At 38.9% G+C, this 25,516-nt stretch overlaps 1 protein-coding gene across 4 annotated transcripts in view; it reads left to right on the forward strand.

The window, feature by feature from the left end:
• Positions 1-25,516, forward strand: part of FRAS1 (Fraser extracellular matrix complex subunit 1) — a 409,376-nt gene that overhangs the window by 307,934 nt on the left and 75,926 nt on the right. For all 4 annotated transcript variants that reach the window (XR_012500267.1, XR_012500261.1, XM_074345854.1 and 1 more), the window contains exons 36-43: positions 8,751-8,882; positions 9,984-10,109; positions 12,024-12,271; positions 18,108-18,256; positions 18,443-18,605; positions 20,182-20,317; positions 23,698-23,888; positions 24,902-25,055. Coding sequence is in view for 2 of the 4 variants with exons in the window: in XM_074345854.1 (XP_074201955.1) it covers positions 8,751-8,882; positions 9,984-10,109; positions 12,024-12,271; positions 18,108-18,256; positions 18,443-18,605; positions 20,182-20,317; positions 23,698-23,888; positions 24,902-25,055 (1,299 nt within the window). In the remaining 2 variants the exon portion in view is untranslated. The remainder of the gene's footprint in view (positions 1-8,750; positions 8,883-9,983; positions 10,110-12,023; positions 12,272-18,107; positions 18,257-18,442; positions 18,606-20,181; positions 20,318-23,697; positions 23,889-24,901; positions 25,056-25,516) is intronic.

Genomic DNA, 25,516 nt, shown 5'->3' on the forward strand with positions numbered 1-25,516 from the left:
AGATATTGCATTTTTTACAAATTGAAGGTTTGTGGGAACTCTTTGTAGAGCAAGTCTGTCTGTCGGTGCTGTTTTTCCGAGAGCATTTGCTTACTTCATGTCTGTGGTCACATTTTGGTAATTCTCACAATATTTCAAAATTTTTTTCATTATTATATTTTGAATGCAAGGTTCTTTAAATTCTACAGTGCTTTATAATTTTCAGAAGTTTCACATACAATTTCATATAATCTCATAATAAACTTTTTCATTATCATTATTATATTTGTTATAGTGATCAGTGATCTTTGATGTTAATATTGTAATTGTTTTGGGGCATGAACCACACCCATATAAGACAGCAAGCTTAATAAATGTGTGTGTTCTGAGTGTTGCACACACCGGCCATTCCCCTGTCTCTCCCTCTCCTTGGGCCTCTGTATTCTCTGAGACACAATAATATTAAAATTAAACCCATCAATAACCCTACAGTGACCTCTAAGTGTTCAAGTGAAAGGAAGAGCCACACATCTCTCACTTTAAATCAAAAACTAGAACAGCTTAGTGAGAAACACACATCAGAAGCCAAGACAGGCCAAAAGCTAGGCCTCTAATGCCAAACAGCCAAGTTGTGAATGCAGAGGAAAAATTATTGAAGGAAATTAAAAGCACTACTCCAGTGAACACATGAATGATAAGAAAGCAAAACAGCCCTACTACTGATATGGAGAAAGTTTTAGTGGTCTGGAGAGATGAACAAACCAGCTACAATATTCCCTAGGCCAGAGCCTTCAGAGCAAGGACTTAACTCTCTTCAATTCTGTGAAGGCTGAAAAAGGTGAGGAAACTTCAGAAGACAAGTTAGAAGCTAGCAGAGTTTGGTTTGTGAGGTTTAAGAAAAGAAGCCGTCTTCTTAACATAGAAGTGCAAGGTGAAGCAACAAGTGCTGTTGTAGAGGCTGCAGCAAGTTATCTAGAAGATCTAGCTCAGATCATTAATGAAGGAGGCTACACTAAACAACAGATTGCCAATGCAGATGAAGCAGCCTTCTATCAGAAGAAGATGCCATGCAGGACTTACATAGCTAGAGAGGAGGAAGTCAATGACTGACTTCAAAGCTTCAAAGGACCAACTGACTCTCTTGTTAGAGATTAATACATCTGGTGACTTTAAGTTGAAACCAGTGCTCATTTACCATTCCAAAAAATTCTATGGCCCTTAAAAATTATACACTAAATCTTCTCTTCTGTGCTCCATAAATGGAATAGCAAAGCATGGATCACAGCACATCTATTTACAACACGGCTTACTGAATATTTTAAGTTTTCTCTTAAGTCCTACTGCTCAGAAAGGAAAAAAAAAAAAGAACTTATTTCTATAGGAGGAGGGTATAGCTCAGTGGTAGAGTGCATGCTTAGTATGCACAAGGTCCTGGGTTCAATCCCCAGTACCTCCACCAAAAGAAATAGGTAACCTAATTACCTACCCCCTAAAAAGATTTTTTTTTAATATGTTGCTGTTTATTGACAATGCACCTGGCCATCCAAGAACTCTCATGGAGATGTACAACAAGATTGATGTTGTTTTCATGTCTGCTAACACAACATCTATTCTGCAGTCCATGGATCAAGGAATAATTTTGACTTTCAAGTCTTATTATTTAAGAACTACGTTTTGTAAGACTATAGCTGCCATGGATAGTGATTCCTGGGATGGATCTGGGCAAAGTACATTAAAAACCTTCTGGAAAAGTTTCACTATTCATGTCATTAAGAATATTCACAATTCATGGGAAGAAGTCAAAATAACAACATTAATAGGAGTTTTGAAGAAGGTGATTCCAATCTTCATGGATGACTATGAGAGTTTCAAGACTTCAGTGAAGGAAGTAACTGCAGATGTGGTGGAAATATCAAGAGGACTAGAATTAGAAGTGGATCCTGAAGATGTGACTGAATTGCTGCAATCTCATGATAAAACTTCAACAGACGAGGTGTTGCTTCTTATGGATGAGCAAAGCATCTTAGTTTCTTGAGATGAAATATACTCCTAATGAAGGTGGTGTGAAGATTGTTGAAATGACAACAAAGGATTTAGAATATTACATAAACTTAGTTAAAGCAGCAGCAGGATTTGAGAAGATTGAATCCAGTTTTGAAAGAAGTTCTGTGGGTAAAATGCTATCAAACAGAATTCCATGCTACAGAGAAATCGTTCATGAAAGGAAGAATCAATCAATGCAGCAGACTTCATTGTCTTATTTTAAGAAATTAACACAGCCACCCCAACCTTCAGCAATGACCACCCTGATCAGTCAGCAGCATCAAATCAAATCCCATCAAACAAAAAGAAGGCTCAGATGATGGTCAGCATGTTTTAGCAATATAATAGTCTTTAACGAAGGGTTTTTAGACAATGCTATTGCACATTAATAAACTACAGTATAGTGTAAACATAACTTTAATATGCACTGGAAAACCTAATTTTTCATGTGACTTGCTTTATTGCAATATTCATTTTATTGCAGTGGTCTGGAACCAAACCCCACCATGTCCCAGGGTATGCCTGTAATCATCCCTGGGTGACACTCAACTAATGAATTGTTGTTGTATATAGCATTGAATAGAGCCTTTCATTGGATACCTCGCTACTGGAAGGGAAGTGTTGTGACCCAGAGAGTGAGTTGTGATAGCTGTGTGTAGAAGACCTCAGCGTTCTGGTTTTAGTTCACAGTACAGTAAAAGCTGAGTGCCAGTAAGCAAAAGCAGAATCAGACCTGACATCTATGCTGGTGCAAAATAGAGGCAAGATTCTTTGTTTAGGTCTAGAGTGAGGATGGTTGACCATAAACGGCATCCTTAAATAGCTGTTTAGTTGGGATTGACTATTCCATTAGAAACAACCATCAGGATGTCCTATTGTGTTTCATATAGATAGAAATCTTGATGGGAGAGATTCACCTCTCTGAAACTCCCAGATAGTCCTCCTATGAGGGTTAAAAAATCACACTTGAATCAACAGAAAATTTTAGAATTGTGTTGTTTTTTTCCTTTTTATTTTTTAATTGAGGTATAATTGACATGTAACATTGCATTCGTTTCAGGTGTACAACACAGTGAGTAAATATTTGTATTCATTGCAAAATGATCACCACAATAAGTCTACTTGACATCTGTCACGTGTATAGTAACAAAATTTTTCTTCCTGTGGTAAAACTTTTACAATCGCTCTCTCAGCAACTTTCAAATATGCAGCACAGAATTATTAACTATAGTCACCATGCTGTACATTATATCTTCATGTTTCAGTTATCCATTCATCCACCAATGGATACTAATCTTGGCTAGCGTGAATAATGCTGCAATAAACACGGAGTGCAGCTCTCTCTTTGAGACACTGATTTCATTTTACTTGGATATACACCCCAGAAGTGGGATTGCTAGATCATATAGTAGTTCTAGTTTTAATTTTGAGGGGAACCTTCATACTGTTTTCCATAGTGGCCTCACCAATTTACATTCCCACTAACAGTGTAAAAAGGTTACCTTTTCCTCACACCCTCACAACACTACCTATCTTTTGTCTTTTTGTTATTAGCCATTCTAAGAGGTGTGGCGTGATATCTCATTGTGGTTTTGATTTGCATTTTCCTGAAGATCAGTGATGTGAGAACCTTTTCATGTACCTGTTGGCCATCTGTATATCTTCTTTGGAAAAATGTCAATTCATATTCTCTGTCCATTTTTAATCAGATTGTTTGTGGGATTCTTTGCTATTGAGTTGTATGAGTTCTTTATATATATAGTATTAACCCCTCATCAGATACACGATTCGCAAATATTTTCTCCCATTCTGTAGGTTGCTTTTTCTTTTTGTTGATGGTTTTCTTTGATATGCAGATTTTCCCTTTGCTATGCAAATAGGATGTAGTCCAACTTGTTTATTTTTGTTTTTGTTGTCAAATTTTAAAAAATCATTGCCAAGGCTGATGTCAAGGAGATTATCACCTATGTTTTCTTCTAGGAGTTTTATAGCTTCAGGTCTTATGTTTAAGTCTTTAATCCATTTTGAGTTAATTTCTATGTATATTGTAAGATAGTGGTCCAGTTTCCTTCTATTGAACATGGCTGTCCAGTTTCTCTTGACACCATTTATTGAAGATTGTCCTGTCTCCATTTTATATTCTTTGTTCTTTTGTCATAAATTAATTGACCTTATATTTGTATATATATTGTAGGCTCTCTCTATATATATGTATTCCTTTGATCTATAGATCAGTTTTATACCAGTACCATACTGTTTTGATTATTATAGCTTTGTAATATAGTTTGAAACCAGGATGCATGATGCCTCCGGCTTGTTCTTCTTTCTCCAGATTGCTTTGGCTATTTGGAGCTTTTCATTGTTCCATAAAAATTTTAGGATTATTTGTTGTATTTCTGTGAAAAAATGCTATTGAAATTTTCATAGAGATTGCATTGAATCTGTAGATTGCATTGAGCAGTATGGACATTTTGACAATATTAATTCTTCTAATTCTTCAAGCATGGAATAGCTTTTCATTTATTTGTGTCTTCAATTTCTTTCATCAATGTCCTATAGTTTTCATCATACAGATCTTTCACTTCCTGTGTTAAATTTATCCCTAGGTATTTTATTCTTTTTAATGCAATTGTCAATGAGATTATTTTCATAATTTTTCTAATAGCTTGTTATTAGTGTTTAGAAATGCAACTGATTTTTGTGTATTGATTTTGTATCCTGCAGGTTTACTGAATTCAGTTATTAGATCTCCTGGGTTTTTGGTGGAATCTTTAGGGTTTTCTATATATGATACCATGTCGTCTACAAATAGTGACAGTTTTTCTTCTTCCTTTCTTTCTGATTTTGATGCCTTTTATTTCTTTTTCTGGTGTTGTGCTATTGTTGAAAAGAACCCAGTATCAGCTCATTTCTAGTGATAAACTTCTAGATAAATCATACGTCAGTAATACTGTACAACAGATTATAACAGTTTACATTTTACAAAACAATTTACAATATAAGTTGTCTTATTTAATCCTTATAACAATGTTGTAAGGACAGGTTTTATTTTAGCATTTTAAAGCTAAGGAAACAAAGGATCATTAGAATAGTAATCTACCCAGGTTTCCATATCTGGTAAACAGTAGAATCAGGATTTTAGTACAAGTTTCTGACTCTGAGTATGGGATATTTAGTTTAGTCTGGTCTGTATGTGTTCTACTCATGAAAAACAAGCATCATGGTAGTATACCAGTTTGGTTTCCAAGCCTCAGCACTTACCTGAAAGCTTGAATAGGTAAAGGGGTTATCTATTAACTTCTCCAGGACTTTAAGTTAAATCATCCATGAACCTATTATACAGAGTAAAGTAAATGGACATTGGGCTGACCTTAAATTAATTTATCTTGTTTCTGCCTGAGGTTCCTTTTTTATTGTTCAGTGATTTTAAAAAAAATTATTTTAATTTTTTTAGAGTGGTGTTAGTTTTACAACAAAATTGAGAGGAAGGTATATAGACACATGCATAGTATAGCCTCTCCAATTATCAACATCACCCACTAGAATGATACATTTTTTCTAAACCAAGGATGGACTTATATTGACACATCCTAATCTCCCAAAGTCCAGTTTACTCTAGAGTTCACTCTTAGTGCTGTATATTCTATGAGGTTAGACCAAAGTATGACATTTATCCATCATTATCATATCATACAGAGTATTTTCACTGCCCTGAAAGTCCTTTGTGCTCTGCCTATTTACCTCTCCCCACTCCTACCTCCCACCTTTGGCAACCACTATTCTTTTTATTGTCTTCCATAGTTTTGCCCTTTTCAGAATATCATATAGTTGGAATTATACAGCATGTAGCCTTTTCACTTAGCTTTCTTTACTTAGTAATATGCTTTTAAGATTCCTCTGTGTCTTTTCATGGTTTGGTAGCTCATTTATTTTTTAGTGCTGTATAATATTCCATTGTCCAGCTGTACCGTAGTTTATCAATTCACTTACTGTAGGACATCTTGGTTGCTTCCAAGTTTTGGCAATTATGAATAAAACTGCTATAAACATCTGTGTGCAGATTTCTGTGCAGACATAAGTTTTCAGCTCCTTTGGGAAATACCAAGGATTCCAATTGCTAATCTTATATATGGTAGGAGTATGTTTAGCTTTATAAGAAACAGCCAAACTGTCTTCCAAAGTGGCTGTACCATTTTGCATTCCGACTAGCAATATATGAGAGTTCCTTTTGGGCTATATCCTCACAAGCACTTGGTGTTGTCAGTGTTCCAAATTCTGCCCATTCTAATTAGTGCATGGTGGGATCCTACTGTTGTTTTACTTTGCATTTCCATGCTGACATATGATGACGAGCATATTTTTCACATGCTTATTTGCCGTTTGTGTCTTCTTTGGTGCAGCATCCATTAAGGTCTTCAGCCTATTTTTTAATCAGGTTGTTTGTTTCTTACTGTTAGCTGTTAAGAGGTCTTTGTACATTTTGGATAACAGTCCTTAGTCAGATGTGTCTTTTGCAAATATTTTCACCCAGTCTATGGCTTGTCTTCTCATACTCTTGACACTGTCTTTCACAGAGCAGAAGTTTTAAATTTTAATGAAATCCAGCTTATCAATTATTTCTTTGGTTTTGTATCTAAAAAGGCATCACCAAACCAAGGTCATCTAGGTTTTTTCCTATGTTATCGTCTAAGAATTTTGTAGTTTTGTGTTTTGCATTTAGGTCTATGATCCATTTTGAGTTAATTGTTGTGAAATGTGTAAGATGTTCCTTTTTAATTAAGGAGAAAACCTTTTGGAATCTGGTAGGAAAGAAGTCATCTTCTTCAAGAGACTTTTGTGAGAGAGAAATTTAACTTGGACACATAGTGAACTAAGGCAGCAAGAAACCCAAGCCCTGGTGTTAACCCATAGAATGAGAGAGAACAGCTCATTTGGCTAATCAGTTAAGCTGAGAATGAAAGCTGATACTCCTGACCTGGATGCTTCCAGACAAGCACAGGCCCTCTACAGAACCATGCAGAGCAGGGAAGACACACGAGGTGAATGGTGCCTGTGGGAGGCATCTGACCAAGGAGGCAGTCTGACTGTTTCTCAGAGGCGTCAGAAACGTTGCTTAAAGAGAGGGCTAGACGTGGAATTGCTAACATTTTAATTGTAAGTTTTCATGTTTGCTTGCAAAGCCTTGCACCCGCATGGTCTATTTTACTGTTGTGTAATATGTACCAGAAAATAGCTTTCCTCCCTTTACTGTAGAGGCAAGGCTACCCCTTGGTCACACTGACAGCTGTGTGATATGACCAAAGCTTTTAAAGTTTTAGAACCTTTCCTCTCCTCTGTGGTGAAGTTGGGATAATGAAGGCCCACTGAGGGCCTCCCCCCAACTTAAAAACAAAATCAATGTAAAACATAAAAAATTAAAATTATATTTTGCAATTTTTAAAAAAAGTTTATCAAGGGGAGTTCTTAAGTTAGATTCCAGGGACTTCAGAGAATCCTGAATCCACTGAAATTTATGGAAAATTTGTATGTTTGTCCTCAAACTCGCAAAAGTTCAGCATCGTTAGTCCCTGTCTCTGATGAGCACAAGTGATTGAGCTCAAAGAAGCAGATGCAATGACTTTGACATTGACTGAATGACCAGAGCCATAAAACCCTCCTCCTCACAAGGATAATGTCTTCTCTTCTTCAGTAGGGCTATTTCTGGACTTCTCTAGGACGTGGTGTATACCTTATAAAATCCAGCCTTATCTTTTAGATCTGTCCTCAAGAAAAAGACAAATCTAAAACCTGTATGGAATCATTACCAGAAGTCACTAAGAAAAGCTTTATTTGGCTGAAGTAGAGGTCAGATTCCTACTGACTTGTTACTAAGTCCAGAAGAAAGAGAAGGAAACTGATTTCTTATAACCAACCCATATATAAGCATCCCACATATTTAAAATAATCAAGAAGGCAGTTTTCACAGTAGGCACTACAGATAGATACATGGATGGATGTGGTGCAGGTGCTCCTCCAAACCTGGCTTTTAGAGAAAGGATGGTGTGTTAAGGAATGAGAAAGTGGAAGCGAGAATCAAGGGTCTGTCATTTCTGCTTTCATTTCCCTCTGGCAATCGGTGTTCACTTTGATGTCCAAGGGATAATCCAAGGGAATAAAATCTTAAGGTCACTGTTTTGTTTACAAATGCGTATTCCATTTATTGCATGTGCATCATGGCCAGGTAAAAATGGGTCTGGCTCACTTCCAAACAAATACCATTAGAGATATTTGTATAGACATTTTCTTTCCCTTTTAAAAATTATTTTCTGTTGAGACATAGACATGTCATTCCTAAAAGAGATTTCTTGAAAAAAATATTGGAACATTGGAAGAATGAATTGAATCTAAAATAATTCCATAAATAAAAACTTTCACCAGCTTCGTCTGAGAGTGCATATTTTGTATTACTTTCCTTCCCACTAACATTTATCAATATCACCTCGTTGTGAAACGTGCTTCTTAGAACGACTTTGTTGTTATGATCCTTTTGTTTGTTATTTGTTATTTGTTATTCAGTAGAATAAGCTTTGTAGAATAGCTCGCAGTATCTTGCTTGCTTGCTTACTTTTTCCATTTATAAGCATCTCTTCAAAGTGTTATGGTAATCTAAAAAAGCCTCTGGCTACATATTTATAGAACTAGCCTAGACTACAAGTTGATATGTGTGTGTGTGTGTGTATCTGTTCTAGTTTCAGATGGAGAGCACACAAGTCCAGAGATGGCCCTCACCATTCACCTGCTTCCCACTGACCAGCACCCGCCGGTGTTGCAGGTCACAGCTCCACTGCTCAAGGTCAGCCCAGGAGGCAGCACTGCTATAGGTGAGAACTGGGAACCTGAGAGAAACGGAGCTTTGGAAATGGAACCACATTTCAGCAACAGTCCCTGTTTAAACCTGTTCATGGTTACCAAGAAGTAGTGACCTCCTCTTCCCGAGGTTGTACGCGTTCTCATCCATAGCCTTCCCTCTGCCCAGCTCCATGCAAATAGAAGCAGCGCAGAAAGAGGGAAGTCAACCCTTCAGAGGCCAATGCTCAGTGATGGGCTACAACCCCAAATTTATTTTCCAGCCTCCAGGAGTTTGATTTGTTGCCGTCAGTAAAATATAAAGTAACAGAGAGCAGAGAGGAGAAAGGGGAGGGGGAGTGGTTTCAATGACTGCTCTTGTTTTCTGTTTAGAAAGTAAAGAGTAATGGGAATGACAGATTACAGTCACCTTCAAAAGCTGTGAGGAGTTAGAGTTGGCCCAAGTATTTTGTATGTGATTTTATTTACCTATTAGTATACTTACTCGTTAGAAGTTGATTCTTTTACCAAGAACATCTTAAGAGCAAACAGTGGATACTGTGATTTTTGTAAGGTGAGCTCTACAGAGCCATATCCAGTTTCTACATATGGGTATTGGTCTAAAATTACTTATCATCCAACTTATAAACAAGCCACGTATGCAAAGATGACTGTCTGTTTGCCCTACTCCTGCTCACGTCAGCAACAGTCAGAGCAGCCGTTGTTAAGATAACTTAGCTCTTCTGTAAATTCAGAGAAAGAAGAAGGGAAGAAACAATGAAAAACAAAAACAATTTCTGGGAGTATTTTCTGGAAGAAAACTTACTTGGTCAGTCAGGACTGACCTTTTTGTGGGCTTCCATTTCTTCATCTGTATGAAATAAAAAAAGATGTTCTAAAGTTAGAACTACCTGCTAGTAAGTTAACTTTTGGAAGATCCTACTTGTAATTTGGGAATTGACTATATCATCAAGTTTTCACTCTTTTGTGGTTGATTCGAATCAATTGGTGCTTTCTTATATCCATCAGATTACCCACAACATGGCTTCCAGCCCGGCCTGTGCCTTTAATGTACACATAGTGTAGAGGTTTTAATGTACACACCTTCTCACCATGCTTTTTTCTGCTGACTGCAGGACTCCAGTTGGTAGTAAGAGATACCGAGACAGCACCTGAAGAACTCCTCTTTGAGCTTCGCACACCTCCACAGCATGGCGTGCTCCTTAAGTACACAGCTGGGTTCCCAGGACCCATGGCTGCAGGTAGCGGCTCACTCTGTCATTGGCTTGCTTAGAGGATTTCTTGCTCTACCGTCAGTTTTATGTGTCTCAGACAGGACATAAAGCAACATCGTGGGACAAACTATAAGGAGATACTTAGGAAAAACCTTTAGTGTGTTTAGTCCATTGGCTGAAATACTTGGGATGTCTTTCTCTGCACCCCCACCACCCACACCCCAAAGCAGGAAGCTATGTCCTCAAGTTGTAGGTAAAACCAGTTGATTTCTGAAATCTGGAGTAAATACATTTAGAACAACCTCAAATGAGTTGTGTGCTCCGACTTTCCCATGGTTTGTTCATGGAGATAAATTTGTCTTCCTTACTTCGGTGTGTGAATCTTCACAATATTTTCAGCACTGGGACTCTGACTTGTAGTGTAAACTACATGTCTCTTCATCCATTAAAAAAGGATGGTAATGTGACCAGCTTTCCAAATAATATTTATTTTTCCTTCTCTGATTATAAAAAAGAATACATGCTGATTGTTTAGGAAGTACAGAAGAGCACAAGAACACAACAAGATCTAAATTTTAATAGTCAGCCCTTATATATCAAAATGAATATTAGCCCTTTCAAAGTAGTCACCCTGGGATGCTATATACTTATTCTGACAATCTGTACTTTCTCAAAACCTTTATATAATTCCTAATAGGCGTGGAATAATACATTCTTCTGAATATTCCTACAGAGGGAGAGTATCAAATCTTTGACCTTGAAGGTGCCTTGAATTTATAAGAGCAACAAATAGGCACTTGGGAGTCACAAAGGCATATTTTTAAAAATTTACTGAACAAAGGAAGTATCGTTAAGATAGATTCCTGGCATCCTAAGGGAACTATATTAGGAGCGTAACAGTCATGGCCCAGTTTGTTTAACATTATAGTTAACTTATATTTGTGTAATTAATATATATGTTCTAAAGATGTTTATAAAATATTAGTTTATTTCTTCTTTTAGGTACAATACCACTAACACCAGTAATTCACAGTAACACAGTGTTGAAGGAGAAGGCTTAGAAGATGAATAAAAAGAATGAACAAATTCTTTGGTTTTATTATATAACTTCAGTTATGAGAGTCAATAATCCATGAGGCAGTAGGGCCTCTAAGAACACCAGTTCTTAACTGTGCTCATGGAATCACTAAGAAGCATTTCTCATAAAAAAGGTTCCATGACCAAACAATTTGGGAAGCTTTAATATTGTATATTAAAGAGTCTAGAATTTTAATAAATCCTGCTATTTAAAATTTTTTAAAGTTTTGTTTAAACCTGTTTTTCTTAAACATTTATGACCTTGAAACTTTTTTCACACTATACCTATCAGGTGGGTCACAAATTAGTGCTCTAGGCTTACACAGGCTGGGTTTCTAATGACAAATTTTCAATTTTTAAATTTTTTTTCATTTAAAAAAGAAAACATTGTACTTACAGTTAAAACAAAGAACTCTTACAGGTTTATCTAGCATAATTTACTTTCTTAACTTTATCAATAAATTTTCAGTATTAAGATTAGATTCTGGAAGGGCTAACATAAAGAATAGAAGCATGTCCTTTATTCTGTAGAACTAAGTGATGAATGGATCTTAGAGAGGCAGATTTTGACTCAGTATGATTAAGAACTTTAAAAAAAAAAATGTACAGCTATCTCCAGTGGAATTAGCTCCCTTGTAAAACAGTGAGACTTCCACCTTGAGATGTGTTGAAGGACAGGCTAGATAACCCTTTTTCTAGTGGAAAGGGAATCCTGTCCTGGGTGGGTGGTTGGACTAATTGGCTTACAACTCCCAGAGTTTATGATATATATACTTTGAAATCCTGAGAACAAAGGTGTTATGTAAATGAAAAGCTTTATTCCCAGAGGTAATGGTTTTCTGTGATTTGTTTTATTCTTGAAAGGTGACACTTTCACGTATGAGGATATTGAGAAAAACGTTCTGCAGTATCTGCATGATGGCTCCTCTGCCTGGGAGGACAGCCTGGAGATCTCAGTTACAGATGGCATCTCCACGACAACAGTGGACGTGAGAGTGGAGGTGTCGCCACCCGAGGTCCGAGGGCCTCGGCTGGTTGCTGGTGCCTCTCTGAGCCTGACCGTCGCTAGTCAAAGCACAGCTATCATCACTAGGGCACATCTTGCTTACACTGTAAGTTCTTAACGTTTGTCTTTCTGTCCACCGCCCCCTCTGTCAGGGCTGACCGGAAAGCAATGCCATGGCTGAATACTTGGGCCATTAAGTATACAGCCATATAAGCCATATAAGTAACATTTTTCTCAGCTTCACTATAGTTCTACTCTTGGGAAAGAGTTACACTCTTTATTCCAGCTGCTCCAGTGTCTCCTTAACAGAGTTAATGAGCAGAATGTTGATGAAAACACAATGAGTATGTGTAGGGGTAGGTGACTGTCAACAGGAAACAGTGCCAATCTCAAAAAAAGCCCAAGTCCTCCTATTTTAAGCTCCGTCCATATTTCAAATGGGAATTTTAGGGAAAGAGAATTTTTGAAGAACTTACCTGGTCAATGACTAATAGGTAATGGTATTTCATGGCCCACTTTTTCTGAGAGAAAGCACACTTTTCACCAGCTGTCATCTCAGGTCCAGCTCTAGACAGAATGCTGGCATAGTCCTTTGGCAAGATGCTGTGTCACCCCCCATCCCATGCCTCAAGAGAGGCAGTGTGGTTAGGGAACAAGTGTAGATTCAGGAACTCTGGTTTGTTTTTTTCAATCCCCAATCTGGCCCTAATTTGATAAGTGATCTTGGGTAATTAAACTCATCTTCTTTCTTTGACTTTACCTCTGGAGCTAAGGATAATGAGGAAATTAATTTTATTTTTCATTTATGTATGTTGTAAACAGATATGAACTCTCTGTGTAAAAATAATAGGTCGTTTTGACAAACACCTTGAAAATAAGAATGATTGTCTAGATGGTATCATTCTTAGTATTGAATTTTTCCTTTGCTAATTTTAAAATTTTAACCAATAAACTGGCCTTTCTTAAAAAAAAAAAAACCCACTATATAGTTTTAAGTAATCCTTTTCTGGGCTGAAGAGTCTGGCTATAAAATCTGGTCCTGAATAGTAGATGGAAGATAAAGCATTGGCCTGGGAACAATTGCTTCAATTGCTTTTGCACAGATATCCCCCTAAAATTGTCTTTTCTTAAGTTAGGGGAAACTGCATTCCACCCTAATACTTCTCCTGGGTCTAGTATAGTTTCAGAACAACTTTGATTTTGTTGTTTTTTTTTTTAATTGACAAGTGATTCTTCCCATAGGTTATATAGTCTTTTGAATCTTATGAAACACAAATTCATAAAAATGGATGAATACAGATTTAATCAATAGATCACTAAGGCTTGGAAAATGTTTGACAGACCAGAATAGGATTCCAGGAGCGATTCCTTCCCATTAAATGCGTATTATAAGCTGCAGATCAAAATGCAAGCCCATTGGCAACTGAACATATATTTTCAGAAATTGATTGAATGTGATTTACCCACCAGAGCGCAAAGGCTCGAAAAGAAGTATTCTATCCCGTTGAAAGCGAAGCATATTTTAAATACTAAGCTAAGTTATATACTAACTTTCTCTGAGGATTGTAGAAGAATCTGTTGTACTTCGTGTTATGGGGAAATTTTTTCTAGATATGCATAGTTAGTGAGTTTGCAACGAACATTTGGAAAGGTTGGAAAAGCCGTCTGAAATTCTGGTCATAAATGGAGCAGAATATAAGGGATAGGAGCAGGTGAGCTTGTTCTTAATTAGAGTATCATTAACTCCAAGAAGGTGATAATGATGTCAGGAGAGACAAAAGGCAAAAGTGGGGTTCTGTGTGATTTGCTTCTTAATGGTGGCTTTCTATCCACCGTTTGCTCTGTACTGCAAGTCAACAAGTAGGGGAGGGATGGTAGGGTTTTGTGGTTAGAATGAACGAGTTTTAATTCAAGCTCACCACTTTTACTGGTGTAATAACCCCTGACAAGTTACTTAACTCTCTAGGGCTCCATTTCCTCATTTGTAGTATGGGGAGGTTAAGATTAATCTTAGCTAATAGAATTTCTAGGCACCAGCCAAAAATACATTAATTCAAAATATGATACCATCTATAATAATACTACACAACATATATTAGGAATAAATGTAACAAAAGGTGTGTAACTTCTAGGGAAAATTGATGTTATGACTGACTATAAAGAAAATCCAAAAGAATGTCTTGACAAAGTATTAGAAATAAAAGGAGAATTTACCAAGGGGCCAAACAGAAGATCAACAAAACGAGAGCATTTCTATACATAAGCAAAAAATAGCCAGTAAATGTAACTAAAAAGATGCTACCACTGGTAATAACATCACAAAAATTATATTCATTGGACTAAATCTAGCAAAAACCAGGCAATATATCTATAGGGAAATTTATAATACTTAATTGACATTTTAAAAAATACTAAATAAATAACAAGATACACCAACCATATTCGTGAATAGGAAGATTTAGTATCAAAAAGATATCAGTTCTCCCGCAATGTGATCTTTCCATTCACTTGAGTTCCAATCAAAAGCCCATGGCTGGTGTCCTCCTGTGCTATTTTGTACAAATAAACCTGAGTCAGGAGCTGTCAAAAAAAAAAAGTCCAATGGACTTTTAAAGGATCTTGATAAGCTGATTCCACAATATATAAGGACCAAAAAAAGGGCCAAAATTCTGAAAATGAATGATAGGAGGGCAGGGGCTTGCCCCATCAGGTACCAGGATTCATTAAAACCTGCGCTATTTAAAGCAGTGCAGCCCTGGAATATATTAGAGAGTCCAGAAACAGACCCACGCTTGGGACTGTCAAATAAAGCAGATACATCAAGCCAGATCAGTGGAAACAGGAGGAGCTATTTAAAACGTGGATCTGCACAAAATTATTATTCATATGTAAAAAAACAAGAACTTGGACTGCCATGTCCCACCCTACACAGATATTAACTGTAGCAAATCAAGTACTTAAATGTCACAAGTAAAAAATTTTACAATTCTTTGTAGGATATAGGTGAATATTTTCATCATACTGGGCAAGAGAAGAATTTCTTAAACTAGAAACAAAAAGTACTAACTATAAAGAAGAGATTGATAAACTTGACTATAGTAAAATTAAATTTATGCTCCCCAAAACACATCATAAATACCAAAAAAACAGACAAGTTACAAATTGGAAAAAGATATTTGCAACACATGTAACCAAAAATAACAAAGAATATATGAAGAACGTCTGCAAATCCGGAAGAAAAATAATCCATTTGAAAAATGAACAGGAGACATGAGCAGGAATTTCAGAAGAGGAGCCCACAAGGCCAATAAATATAAGGAGAGATAGTCACCTTTTTAGTTATTTTAGTTTAGTTGCAGAAGAAGCAAATTAAGACTATATTCCACTTAATAACAATTCAATTGGCAGGAATTTACAAGTATGAGAATACCAAATGTTGGGAGAGAAATAGGAGCTTCTTTGCTGATGAAAGTGTAAATTAGAACTCTGGGAAAGAATCTGGCATCGTCTGTTGAGGATGAATGTCCGTATACTCTAACCATGCCACTCCTAGGTTCCTATCCAGGAGACACTTTCACACGTGCATAAGATACTTACAAAAAATATGCACGAGAATGTTCAGAGCAATACTGTTTGTAATAGTGACACTATTTGTAACAGCAAAAATATTGATACAAGCCAAATGTCCATCAGCATCAAGGGGATAACAGGTAACTTTGGGTTTACTTACTTTATGGAACATCGGAGAACACTCAAAACAGATGAACTACAGCTGCACAAAAATAGATTAATGGATCTTAGCAGTCTGCTATTGAGTCAAAAGAAAAATAAATCCCACAAGAGGAGTGTCTAACTCCTTTTCCTAAGTTAAAAAAAAAACTAAAAATACTTTTTAGTAATATATCAAACTATATCAAGAAATTCAAGGAAATGAGAAACAAGATCTAAAATGATGGCTGGCCCAGGGTCAGGATAGAAGAGGAGCACGTACATAAATGTTAATTATCAGAATTCTAGTCCTTGTGTTGAATGGTGGGTCAATAGATGTATAAATAATAAAAAGAAAATGGAAAAAATGAATTAATATAAAGTGGGCAAGAAGGTGTTTGAGTAGGAAAATTTCATGAGAACAAGGTCTATATTCTTAGGGATTTTTTTCACCCACAATATCTTGGATATCCCCAAATAGTAATTTTCTTTAAGTTATGACAGCATTTTCAGGAAAAAAAAAATTCAGCTGATTTCATCCTCTTCCAAACCCAGCAGTCATTTGAGGTTTGAAAGATTATAATAAGTTGTGCCTGACATGAAATAAGCATTTCTCTGCCAAATTTGCCAGTGTGGAATTTAGAAGCTCTTCATTCTAATCAAGTACCTGGAGCTCTGTCCTTGTAGTTTATCACCACCTCGGATGACAATACCTTAGAACTCTCAGCTGTCTTTTAAAAATTCTCCCCCAGAGGGTACTTACAGTAATAGTAAGTAGTCTCTTAACTATTCATATCCACTTACTGAAGCATGCATCTTTGTCATAGTGTGAGATATGTCTCGACTTATCTGTCCCTCTGACCAACTCTATTCTAGCATCAGATTTCACGAAGAGCTTTTAAAAAGAAAAAAGAAAGAAAGCAAAGGTGGTTGGGTGGCCTTTATTTCAGAAAAGTAGCTGAAATCTAGGCATCTGAGAAGCAATGGAAAAGACAATTGCCTTTCAAATGGTATTGGGTGACTTAAAAAAAAAAAAAAGAAATAGTCTTTTGGAAGCTTGCATATTGTATTTGATAACCCATGTGAAAAAAGAGAAGCTTTTAAAATATAAATTTAGGGGAAATTTTCTGAAGTTTTGCAGCTTCAGTGAATTTGAGTTTCCTTCCTTGCTGTTGTCAAGTGATGTGAGGAAATACGGAAAATTCTGATCTTGCATTGAGGCTCTGAACTGTCAACTTAAAGCGATCCCTCAGAATCTAAATGACAGCTGACTACAACCTGCTGCCCCAGATCCCCAGGTAGCTGCGCTCACCTTCCTGGTCTCATACGTCAACTAAGTGTACAACCTAGCCGTGAAAATTTGCATTTGAGAGTACACTTGGCCAAACACTATTTCTTTTTGTTCCTATGGTAAAGTGTCGAGTGCCCCCATGTTCACAGTCAACTGCCCTGAAGGATGAATGACTCGGGGAATCTTTCCAAAGAGATATTGCCTGCCTTCCAGATAGTTCCAAAAATATCCTTGGAGAAAGAGAAAATTGTTCATTAAGACATTCAGTGACAATCCATGTAGAAACACAAGAGAGCCAGTTTCATTTCTCCAAAAACAGTGCAGAGGAAAGGGAAGTAAAGGAAGGGTCTTCATTAAACTGGGCATCTTGGGGGTTGAGCATCCATAGATTTGGTCCTAATCGAGTGAAATCCATAAAGTTTCCTCAATTCTTCTGTTAACCTACAGTTTTTATCATGTTGAACATTAATGCATTGGCTCAGCTAATCAACTTCCATTCTTTCTGCTTCACAGAATTTTTAAATCATTGTTACCAATGTATAATGGAATTTTACCTGTTTCTGAAAATCAGACTCTTCTGAGAAACTCTAGAAGAAGATTACAACTGTGTTTATAGAAAGATGACATGTTTCTGACTATGTTTTGTTCTTCACCAGATGCTTGTAATAAAAACAAAACCTTGCATGGCTCTTAAAGTAACTATAGGGCATCTCTTTGTTTTATGCCCCGTACCTAAAGTGCATTTTCCACTATTATCTTGATCAAAGAAACCCTGTAGGAGAAATAAATACTGGGGATTGCATGCAGTTTGAAATGATATGCTTTATCATAAAAGGAAAGAGATTTTTCCTTTTAGGCAAGAAGGAAGCACCCATGATCTTTAACTACTGGAAGTATTTATTCCTGCAAATGCGCATTCATGTCTTCATATTTGCCCGATTAGGATGACTCGTCTCCTGACCGAGAAATCTGGATTCATTTAAATTCTCTGCCCATGTATGGTGCTCTTCTAAGAACCTCGGGACCTGAGGTGGAAGAACTCTCAGAGATTTCCAACTTCACAATGGAAGACATCAGCAGCAGGAAAATTAGGTAGGTAATCACTTGGCATTACTTGACGTAATTTTTAAAATTGTGTTAAAATATTTAAGCAACTAACCAGTAGCTTCCTTGGAAGGATTTTGTTGCCTCTGGCCCCATCTTTAAACAAAGATGCCGTCATCCTACCTGGCCTCTCAGTGTAGCTCCTTCATTCCATTCCTCTCTTGGCCTGTCTAGGTACTCAGCTGCATATGAGACCGGTGGTCATCTGGTTACTGACAGCTTCCACTTCTCTGTCTCTGATAAGGACAACAACCTTCTGGACAATCAGCTGTTTACCATCACCATCACTCCTGTCCGGGACCCACCCCCCGTCATTGCATTTGCTGACCTTATCACGGTAAACAGTTCTGAGATCAGTGAACAGTGGGTGCTGCCGAGAGCTGGAATGTGTGGCAATGTGAATAAAAGATACCTAAATTGGCTGTCACGTCTTTCCCCCCAAATATCTGTATCATAGTATCAAGATATGCATGGTTTTCAATTGTGAGTTTTTCAGAAAGTATGCAAATAGTGATATGCAGAAGATCAAATCATTATATCCGCATTAGTTTTAGTAGTCTACAAATATTTATGTGCCAGACATGACTCGAGATGTGTATAGTATTTTATGTACCAGGCTAGGTGTGTAGTGGAGTAGGAATATATCTTTGAAGAATTTATAGTCCAATGTTTGCAGCAACTAAAACAGGGTTATGGACAGTGTCCCCAGGTCACTTCTTGAATCAAGTTGATACTTTTCACTGTAAACAATATTGACAGTTTCTTGGGGTGGGGAGCGTAGGAGGCTAGATAATGTGTCTTAATCATGAAGTTACCCCGACCTGAGTTCAAGTGCTGGTTCTGTGACTAGCTAAGTGGCCTTGGACCAATTATGTAATCTTTCTTAGCCTCAATTTCTAATTTTAAAGGAACACTGTTCCTGTCACACAGAGAATTGCTCTGATGATTAATAAAATAGCATTCAAGGGCCCTGGCACCATGCTGGCACATGGTAGGAACTCCATAAAAGTTAATCCACTTTCCCAGTTCTGCTCTGTGTACACACCACACTTCCTAAAACTCAGGATTTTTCTGGTTTTGTCAAGCAACTGAAAAGTCAGAGAATGAAGTTGTTTCGAAATGGCTCCCATATTCCACCCATTTTTTTCATTTCATTTCCACACCTTGGGGAAGCCATTTGGACCTTCCGCATTCCCAGAGCCAGGGTGACTTTCCACTTTGTCACTTGTAGATCTTCCCATATTTGGCCAACAGTCATTCAGAATAAGCAGCTTCGCATCCAGCAGGCTAGCAAAAAAACACCAGGCTCAGGTTGCAAATTTAGCACACAAAACAGGGCCCTAAAGGAAAAAGGTGGCTAGAGCAACTGCTTTTACTTACTCTGATTTACTTTCCTCCTTGACATTAGGTAAGCGCTAGGTACAGTGCGCCCTTCCTTCCTGCACACCAGTAAACATGTACTGTAAGGGCATAAATGGGACTTTACTCCGGGCGGGAGCTCCTATAGGACAGGATCACTCTCACGGTCCCCGAGGGAGAACTGGATGGCTCATTCTCTGGCTGCGGGTGTTTAACATTGATACGGAAGGAGGGCAAGCATCCAGTCATGCAGCTGTTCCAAGGCGGGTGATTAGAATGGGCCAGAGCTGCTTCATAACCAGATCCATCACTGAAGGAAGCACAACTTTGAAGGGAAACAGGAAAGTCATCATGTCTGAGTGCAGCTTTGAGAGGCACTGAAGCACTGCCTGGCCCCAGCACACGCACAGTTCCTCATCCCGTCTGTAGGACCTGCCTCTCAGAGAAGTGGCATCGCTGCTAGGAGGTCACCCAGGCAGCTGTTTTTAATTCAGTTCTTTTTCGCTGCAGTTACGTGCAACCGCCCAAGGACTCTACAATCTTCTCTTTCCCAGGTTGATGAGGGCGGGAGAGCCCCACTCTCATTTCACCACTTCTTCGCTGCTGATGATCATGACAACCTCCAGGGGGATGCCATCATTAAGCTGAGTGCCCTGCCCAGATACGGCTGCATCGAGAACACGGGGACAGGTACCAGCAGTAGCTGTGCTGTAGAACTGTCCCGGACCTGGAGAGAAGGGAGCGTGGAGGTGGGGTCACTGCCTGCAATTAACCTGAAGAGGAGTGGGACCATCCCAGAGAGATGGAAGAAAGGAAGGAAGGTTTCACTGACTGAACAGAAAATAGACTGAGCCTTTCCTGCAGGCCAAGCACTTTTTTAAGAGCTGAAGAGACACCAGTAAACAAAACAGGCAGAAACCCCTACGTTCATGGTGCCTTAGATCCTGGTTGGGGGAGACATGAGAAACCTAATAAATGAGAAAGTTGTGTAAGATGTTAGGATGTAATCAGTACCACAGGAAAAATGAGAGCAGGGTAAGGGGGTTTGGGAGCTGGCAGAGGGGACAGAGGGGCTCGTGGATTGCGCTTGGAATTGAGGGTCAAGGAAATACAATTTTCTGTCCTTTTACTGTGAGACAGCTGCAGTTCAGCTGAACCATAGCTTGTGTCTCAGCTTTTTCCTAGGACATGACATGAATTGAAATGCATGCTTGTCTCTGTGACCCTCTCCTCGACATCCCTCCCCCTCACCATCTGCCCAGGACCCACTGCCCTTGGTGGTTGTCCCAGAGAAGAGGAGGCGAGAAGGCGGATACCGTCCACAGGCCCCTGAGACCGCAGTGACTGGCAGTTGAGACAGCTCCTGGCAGGCTGCTGCGCTGCTGCTCTGCAGAGAGATGCTCGAGTGCCAGCGCTTGGCTCTAATTGGCGTGCAGCTAGCAGCTCCCACAGAGAGGCCATTGACTGAAGGCGTCTGCCACCAGCATGGGGCCTGGGACTTGAGCCCCGTTACTGGAAATTCATTTAGCAAGGGTCATGTTTTCCCATAGCAAATCCTGAGTCTTTTCCCCATCTTGCCTTTCAGTGTGTGCCCTTAGATTTGGTTATGGCTGAGTTAGATTTATCTCAGTGAATGTTTGTGCCGGATACGACGAATGTAAACACAAACAAGACACAGCTCCTGCCTCAAGTGGGAGACAGATATGAAGACTGATAAATGATGATGATGAGACGTCAGGTCAGGGAGAGGAGCAAAGCACTGAGAAAGCACGTGGGATGAAACAGTGACTTTTGGCTGGGAAGGCAGGAAAGTCTGAGGAAGTGACATTTGAGTTGGAACTTGAAGGGTTAGTGGGAGTCGCTGTGGGCAGAGAGAGAATGACATTTCTCACAGAGGGAAGAACACGAGCAAAGGTGGGAAATGGTGAAAGGATGGTTGCCCAGGCCCTCTCTTCTCTCCAGGGGGTTGCTTTCTAAGTCTCCCTAACGCTGTTTTATGTTAACCTGCAGTGCATGCAGAGGGGTGTTTCAGTGGCCCAGAAGTCAAATTTCTGGTGCATCTCAGCCTCTCTAAAAGTGGTTCTCAAACTTTAATGTGCATACGACTCACCTGGAGAGCTTGTGCAAACACAGCTTCCTGGGCAGCCACCCCCGAGTTCTTGTTTGGGGAGATTGGTGAGACGCATGCATTTGCATTTCTCACCAGCTCACCTGCGACGCCATTGCTGCTGGTCCAAGGACCACTTGGAGAACCGCTGCTCTACATTAGTATGAACTTGGAAGTAAGGGAAAGATATTCAGGGGAGCAAATAATGTAAAGACCCACCATTTGCTCTATGGTTTCATATGTGTATGAAATGGGCTACCTAGATTCAGAATTCAGCTGATTAGAAGAATGTCTTTTTAAAAACATTAGAAGAAGTAGCTTTAGCTTCATACCAGCAAAGCAGAAGAAACTGAAAAATCATATTGTTTGGTATGAAATCCAGCAGCGTGGAATCTACATCGTTTTAGTACCAGCACAACCAGGATGGGGCCCACCTTGATTACCTGTCAGGCATCACTGTGTTCCAGCACGATGCAGAATGATAGCCTGCGTGCATCGGGAACTGTTTAATTTGCACGTGGTATATTCTTTTTAAGAAGGCAAGGAAGCACATTAATGAGAACGATTTACTTAAAAAAAATAGAAGGTGCTATTTTAAAAATGGAAAGAGCTGGTGCTTGAAGCCTCCCTGACAGGTGCACTTGTTGAATAGCTTGTTTTCTAATGGCAGAAAGTAAGTCATGATGCTGTTTGAGCAGATTTTCAGGCATCATTTACTTAGGCTATTTTTGACCCAAATAAAGAAGACGTATTTCTTATATTTATAGTGAGCAATGGAAAGAGAAAATAAAAGTTTGAAGGAATTACAGCAATTCTTTCCAGAAACCCTAAACTGTATGCCCTAGGGCTTATCAGGTCACTGGTCACTTAGACCCCTCTATGCTTCTGGTGCCAAGAGGAATCAAATCTGAGTAGTAAAATTTAAGAAAACTCGTGTTATCTAAGAAAAAATTGTCTCAAGTTCTCATTTCAAAGAAATTGTAAATAAAACGTTTTCATTCTTAGTCTTTCCGTTGGGAGGTTGACAAAAAATGACCCTGTATACAATTCAGGAAATCAATGGCCTTTTAATTTATGACCTAATCTCTGCAAAGGACCATGAAAGAGGGAAAGAGAAAGTCTTGTTGCTTTCAGATCTACTATCTACACTTTCCTTTGTTGATGTATATCCAGGGAGTATTTGAAGACACAGGATTTCTTTTTTCTCCTCCCTTTAGAAGAAAATGCAAACATTTAAAATCAATCAATTAGAAAGACTTAGACCAAGTAAGAGACAAGTCATCGATCATTTAGATGCGCTTGCCCTTCCTCTTGGCCTTTCGAGTTGGGATGGAAAGAAGAGTTAACCAGAGCCAGCACTTTCTATTGAGCTCTGAGTGGTACCTGACAAGCATCCCAGCACCTGGGGTGCACCTGCGCTCCAGACGGTCCCTGGTCATCACAGTAGCTCTGGTGTGCCATCCCTGGGGCTGAGCACTAACCCAGGCAGAGGTTCCCTTAAGGAACTGAAGGGTCCAGTGAAAACATGCTTGAGGAGATGTTTCTTAGAGGTCTCTGTTTACAGAGGTACACAGTTCACCTTTTCTTCTATGGAGAAAGAGGGTTCCTCTTGCAGAGTGGTTCTGAAATTGATTACAGTTAAGGTGGAACTTTTGCTGTCGTGTCCTTGCTTGCCCCAGGACTTGCTTTATCAAAGATGTCTAACAAAACAGCCACTGATTCTGTGCTATATGAAATAGCATTCTGAGTGCTTTCATGCCTGGTATCTTATTGATTCCCATTTATAGATAAGAAATGGTGGGGAAGCTGGGATCCCACTCCAAGTCTTCCAGTTCCACTCTGCCACCTTTCTTCTCAAGTGTGTTTTCATCTTCTGTTGATAACACTGTCATGTTTTCCAGTTCAGCCTAGTAAACAGGAAGTGACAGATCAAAGTAAAAGTTCCCTCTTACTGTTGATGCAGGTGATCGTTTTGGCCCTGGAACTACTAGTGACCCAGAGGCATCGTTCCCTATTCAAGATGTCCTGGAAAACTACATTTATTACTTTCAGAGTGTTCATGAAAGCATTGAGCCAACCTACGATATTTTCAGTTTTTATGTGAGTGATGGAAACAGTCGATCAGAAGTTCACAGCATTAACATCACCATTGAGGTAAAGACTTTGGAATTTGGAAAAGTGGGGCCTTTGACCACAATGTCCCACCTTTAGGTACCTTTATATGAACTCAAAAGCAAGGATGCTTGGCTTTAACCTTCAATTTTTGAGGTCAATTTAAAAAATATAACCCTGACCTTTAGAAAACGTGTAGAATTAAGGGTGGCATTTGGGGATGGTCTGACTTGGAAATCTGAATTTCCATTTCAGGGTAAAATCTATCTGTTCTGTGTGAAAATACTTTATGAAGGTCAGACAGAGAAACCTTGCCAGTCTCATATTGGGTGAAAAATAACATACAGTTATTTTTTCCTGAAATTATTGTTGTGGTTCTATGTGCATACTTGCCTTTTCTTATATTTTAACGCATTTATTCATTACATTGTAATGTTAAAGAAATGTGTCCCTTGATGCTGTATTTAGTCTCATTTGAGCAACTACATAGGCTTGCTCTGCCACCCTAGGGAGAGATAAAGATAAAAGTTAAAACTGAGAATGGAATGTCCTCTGACTTGCGAAAATAAGACGTGGTGCCCTCCGCATCCTTCAGGGACAGGAGTGGGGAGGGCTGGGCAGAGGGTGGTCAGGGAGACACCCACAGTTTCACATACGTGTCCTCCTACAGGCACTGGGATATGCTTGGGGTTCTGAGACAGTTCTGCTTTCAAATAAAGTGCCCTTTTATCCCCCACACATACTTGTGCTTGTCTAACCCATTTCCATATTTTCGGTCTGGAAAATGTCACCATTGTACCTATGGGAAATATCTGGGATTTCTGTGGCATGCCCATCAGTTCCTTTTCAAGGGGCCTTTTGGTTTGTATAACCTGCTTACCTTTCAAACTAACCATTTTGATTGAGAATTGAAGATGGCGACAGAGTAAATGCTATTTCAATAGTAAAAGTTGATGTGATGGTGTTACTTTCTCTGTAGAATGTGCGTTGTTTTTTTCCTTCTTCTTGTTCTTCTTAAACCAGTGTCTGTGTGATGTTTTATATGCTTTCATCAGAGGAAGAACGACGAGCCTCCCAGGATGACTTTGCGGCCCCTCGGCGTGCAGCTGAGCTCCGGAGTAGTGATAAGCAATTCCTCTCTGAGCGTGCAAGACCTGGACACTCCAGATAATGAGCTGATTTTTGTATTGACGAAAAAGCCTGGCCATGGTAGGACCCAATTGCTATGGGAAGCTTCTTAACTGAAGTACCCAATGGGTTATTAGAATAAACACATAGATTTCAGCTGATCATTCCCCTGCCTTGCCTGAGTCTAGTCCATTCTTTGCATCAAAGTATAATCAAATTCACAGCAAGCTAATATTCTTTGGGGTCACAGTAGACGCTGGTTGCTCTAAAAGCCTGAATCCTGGGTAATTGGTGTCTCTGAAATTCAATTTCAGCTATTTCCTTGCTTTCCTGTGTAAACTCAGGCAAAACAAGTTTTCAGAATCTGCACATCCTCTTCTTGGTGTAGGCATCATTGCTTGATATTCCTGGGCCATTTCATGCAAGGAACAGCTTAGCAGCCTTGTAATGAATTACAAAAGGTGTTCACTTCAGGTTAGAGACGTGGTAGACATCCTTATAAGCTTGTTCCTTTGGCAGAGAAAGCACTTTTCCTGATTAAA

The sequence above is a fragment of the Camelus bactrianus genome, chromosome 2 (genome assembly GCF_048773025.1).
Source record: "Camelus bactrianus isolate YW-2024 breed Bactrian camel chromosome 2, ASM4877302v1, whole genome shotgun sequence".
In the NCBI taxonomy this organism is placed as follows: Eukaryota; Metazoa; Chordata; class Mammalia; order Artiodactyla; family Camelidae; genus Camelus; species Camelus bactrianus.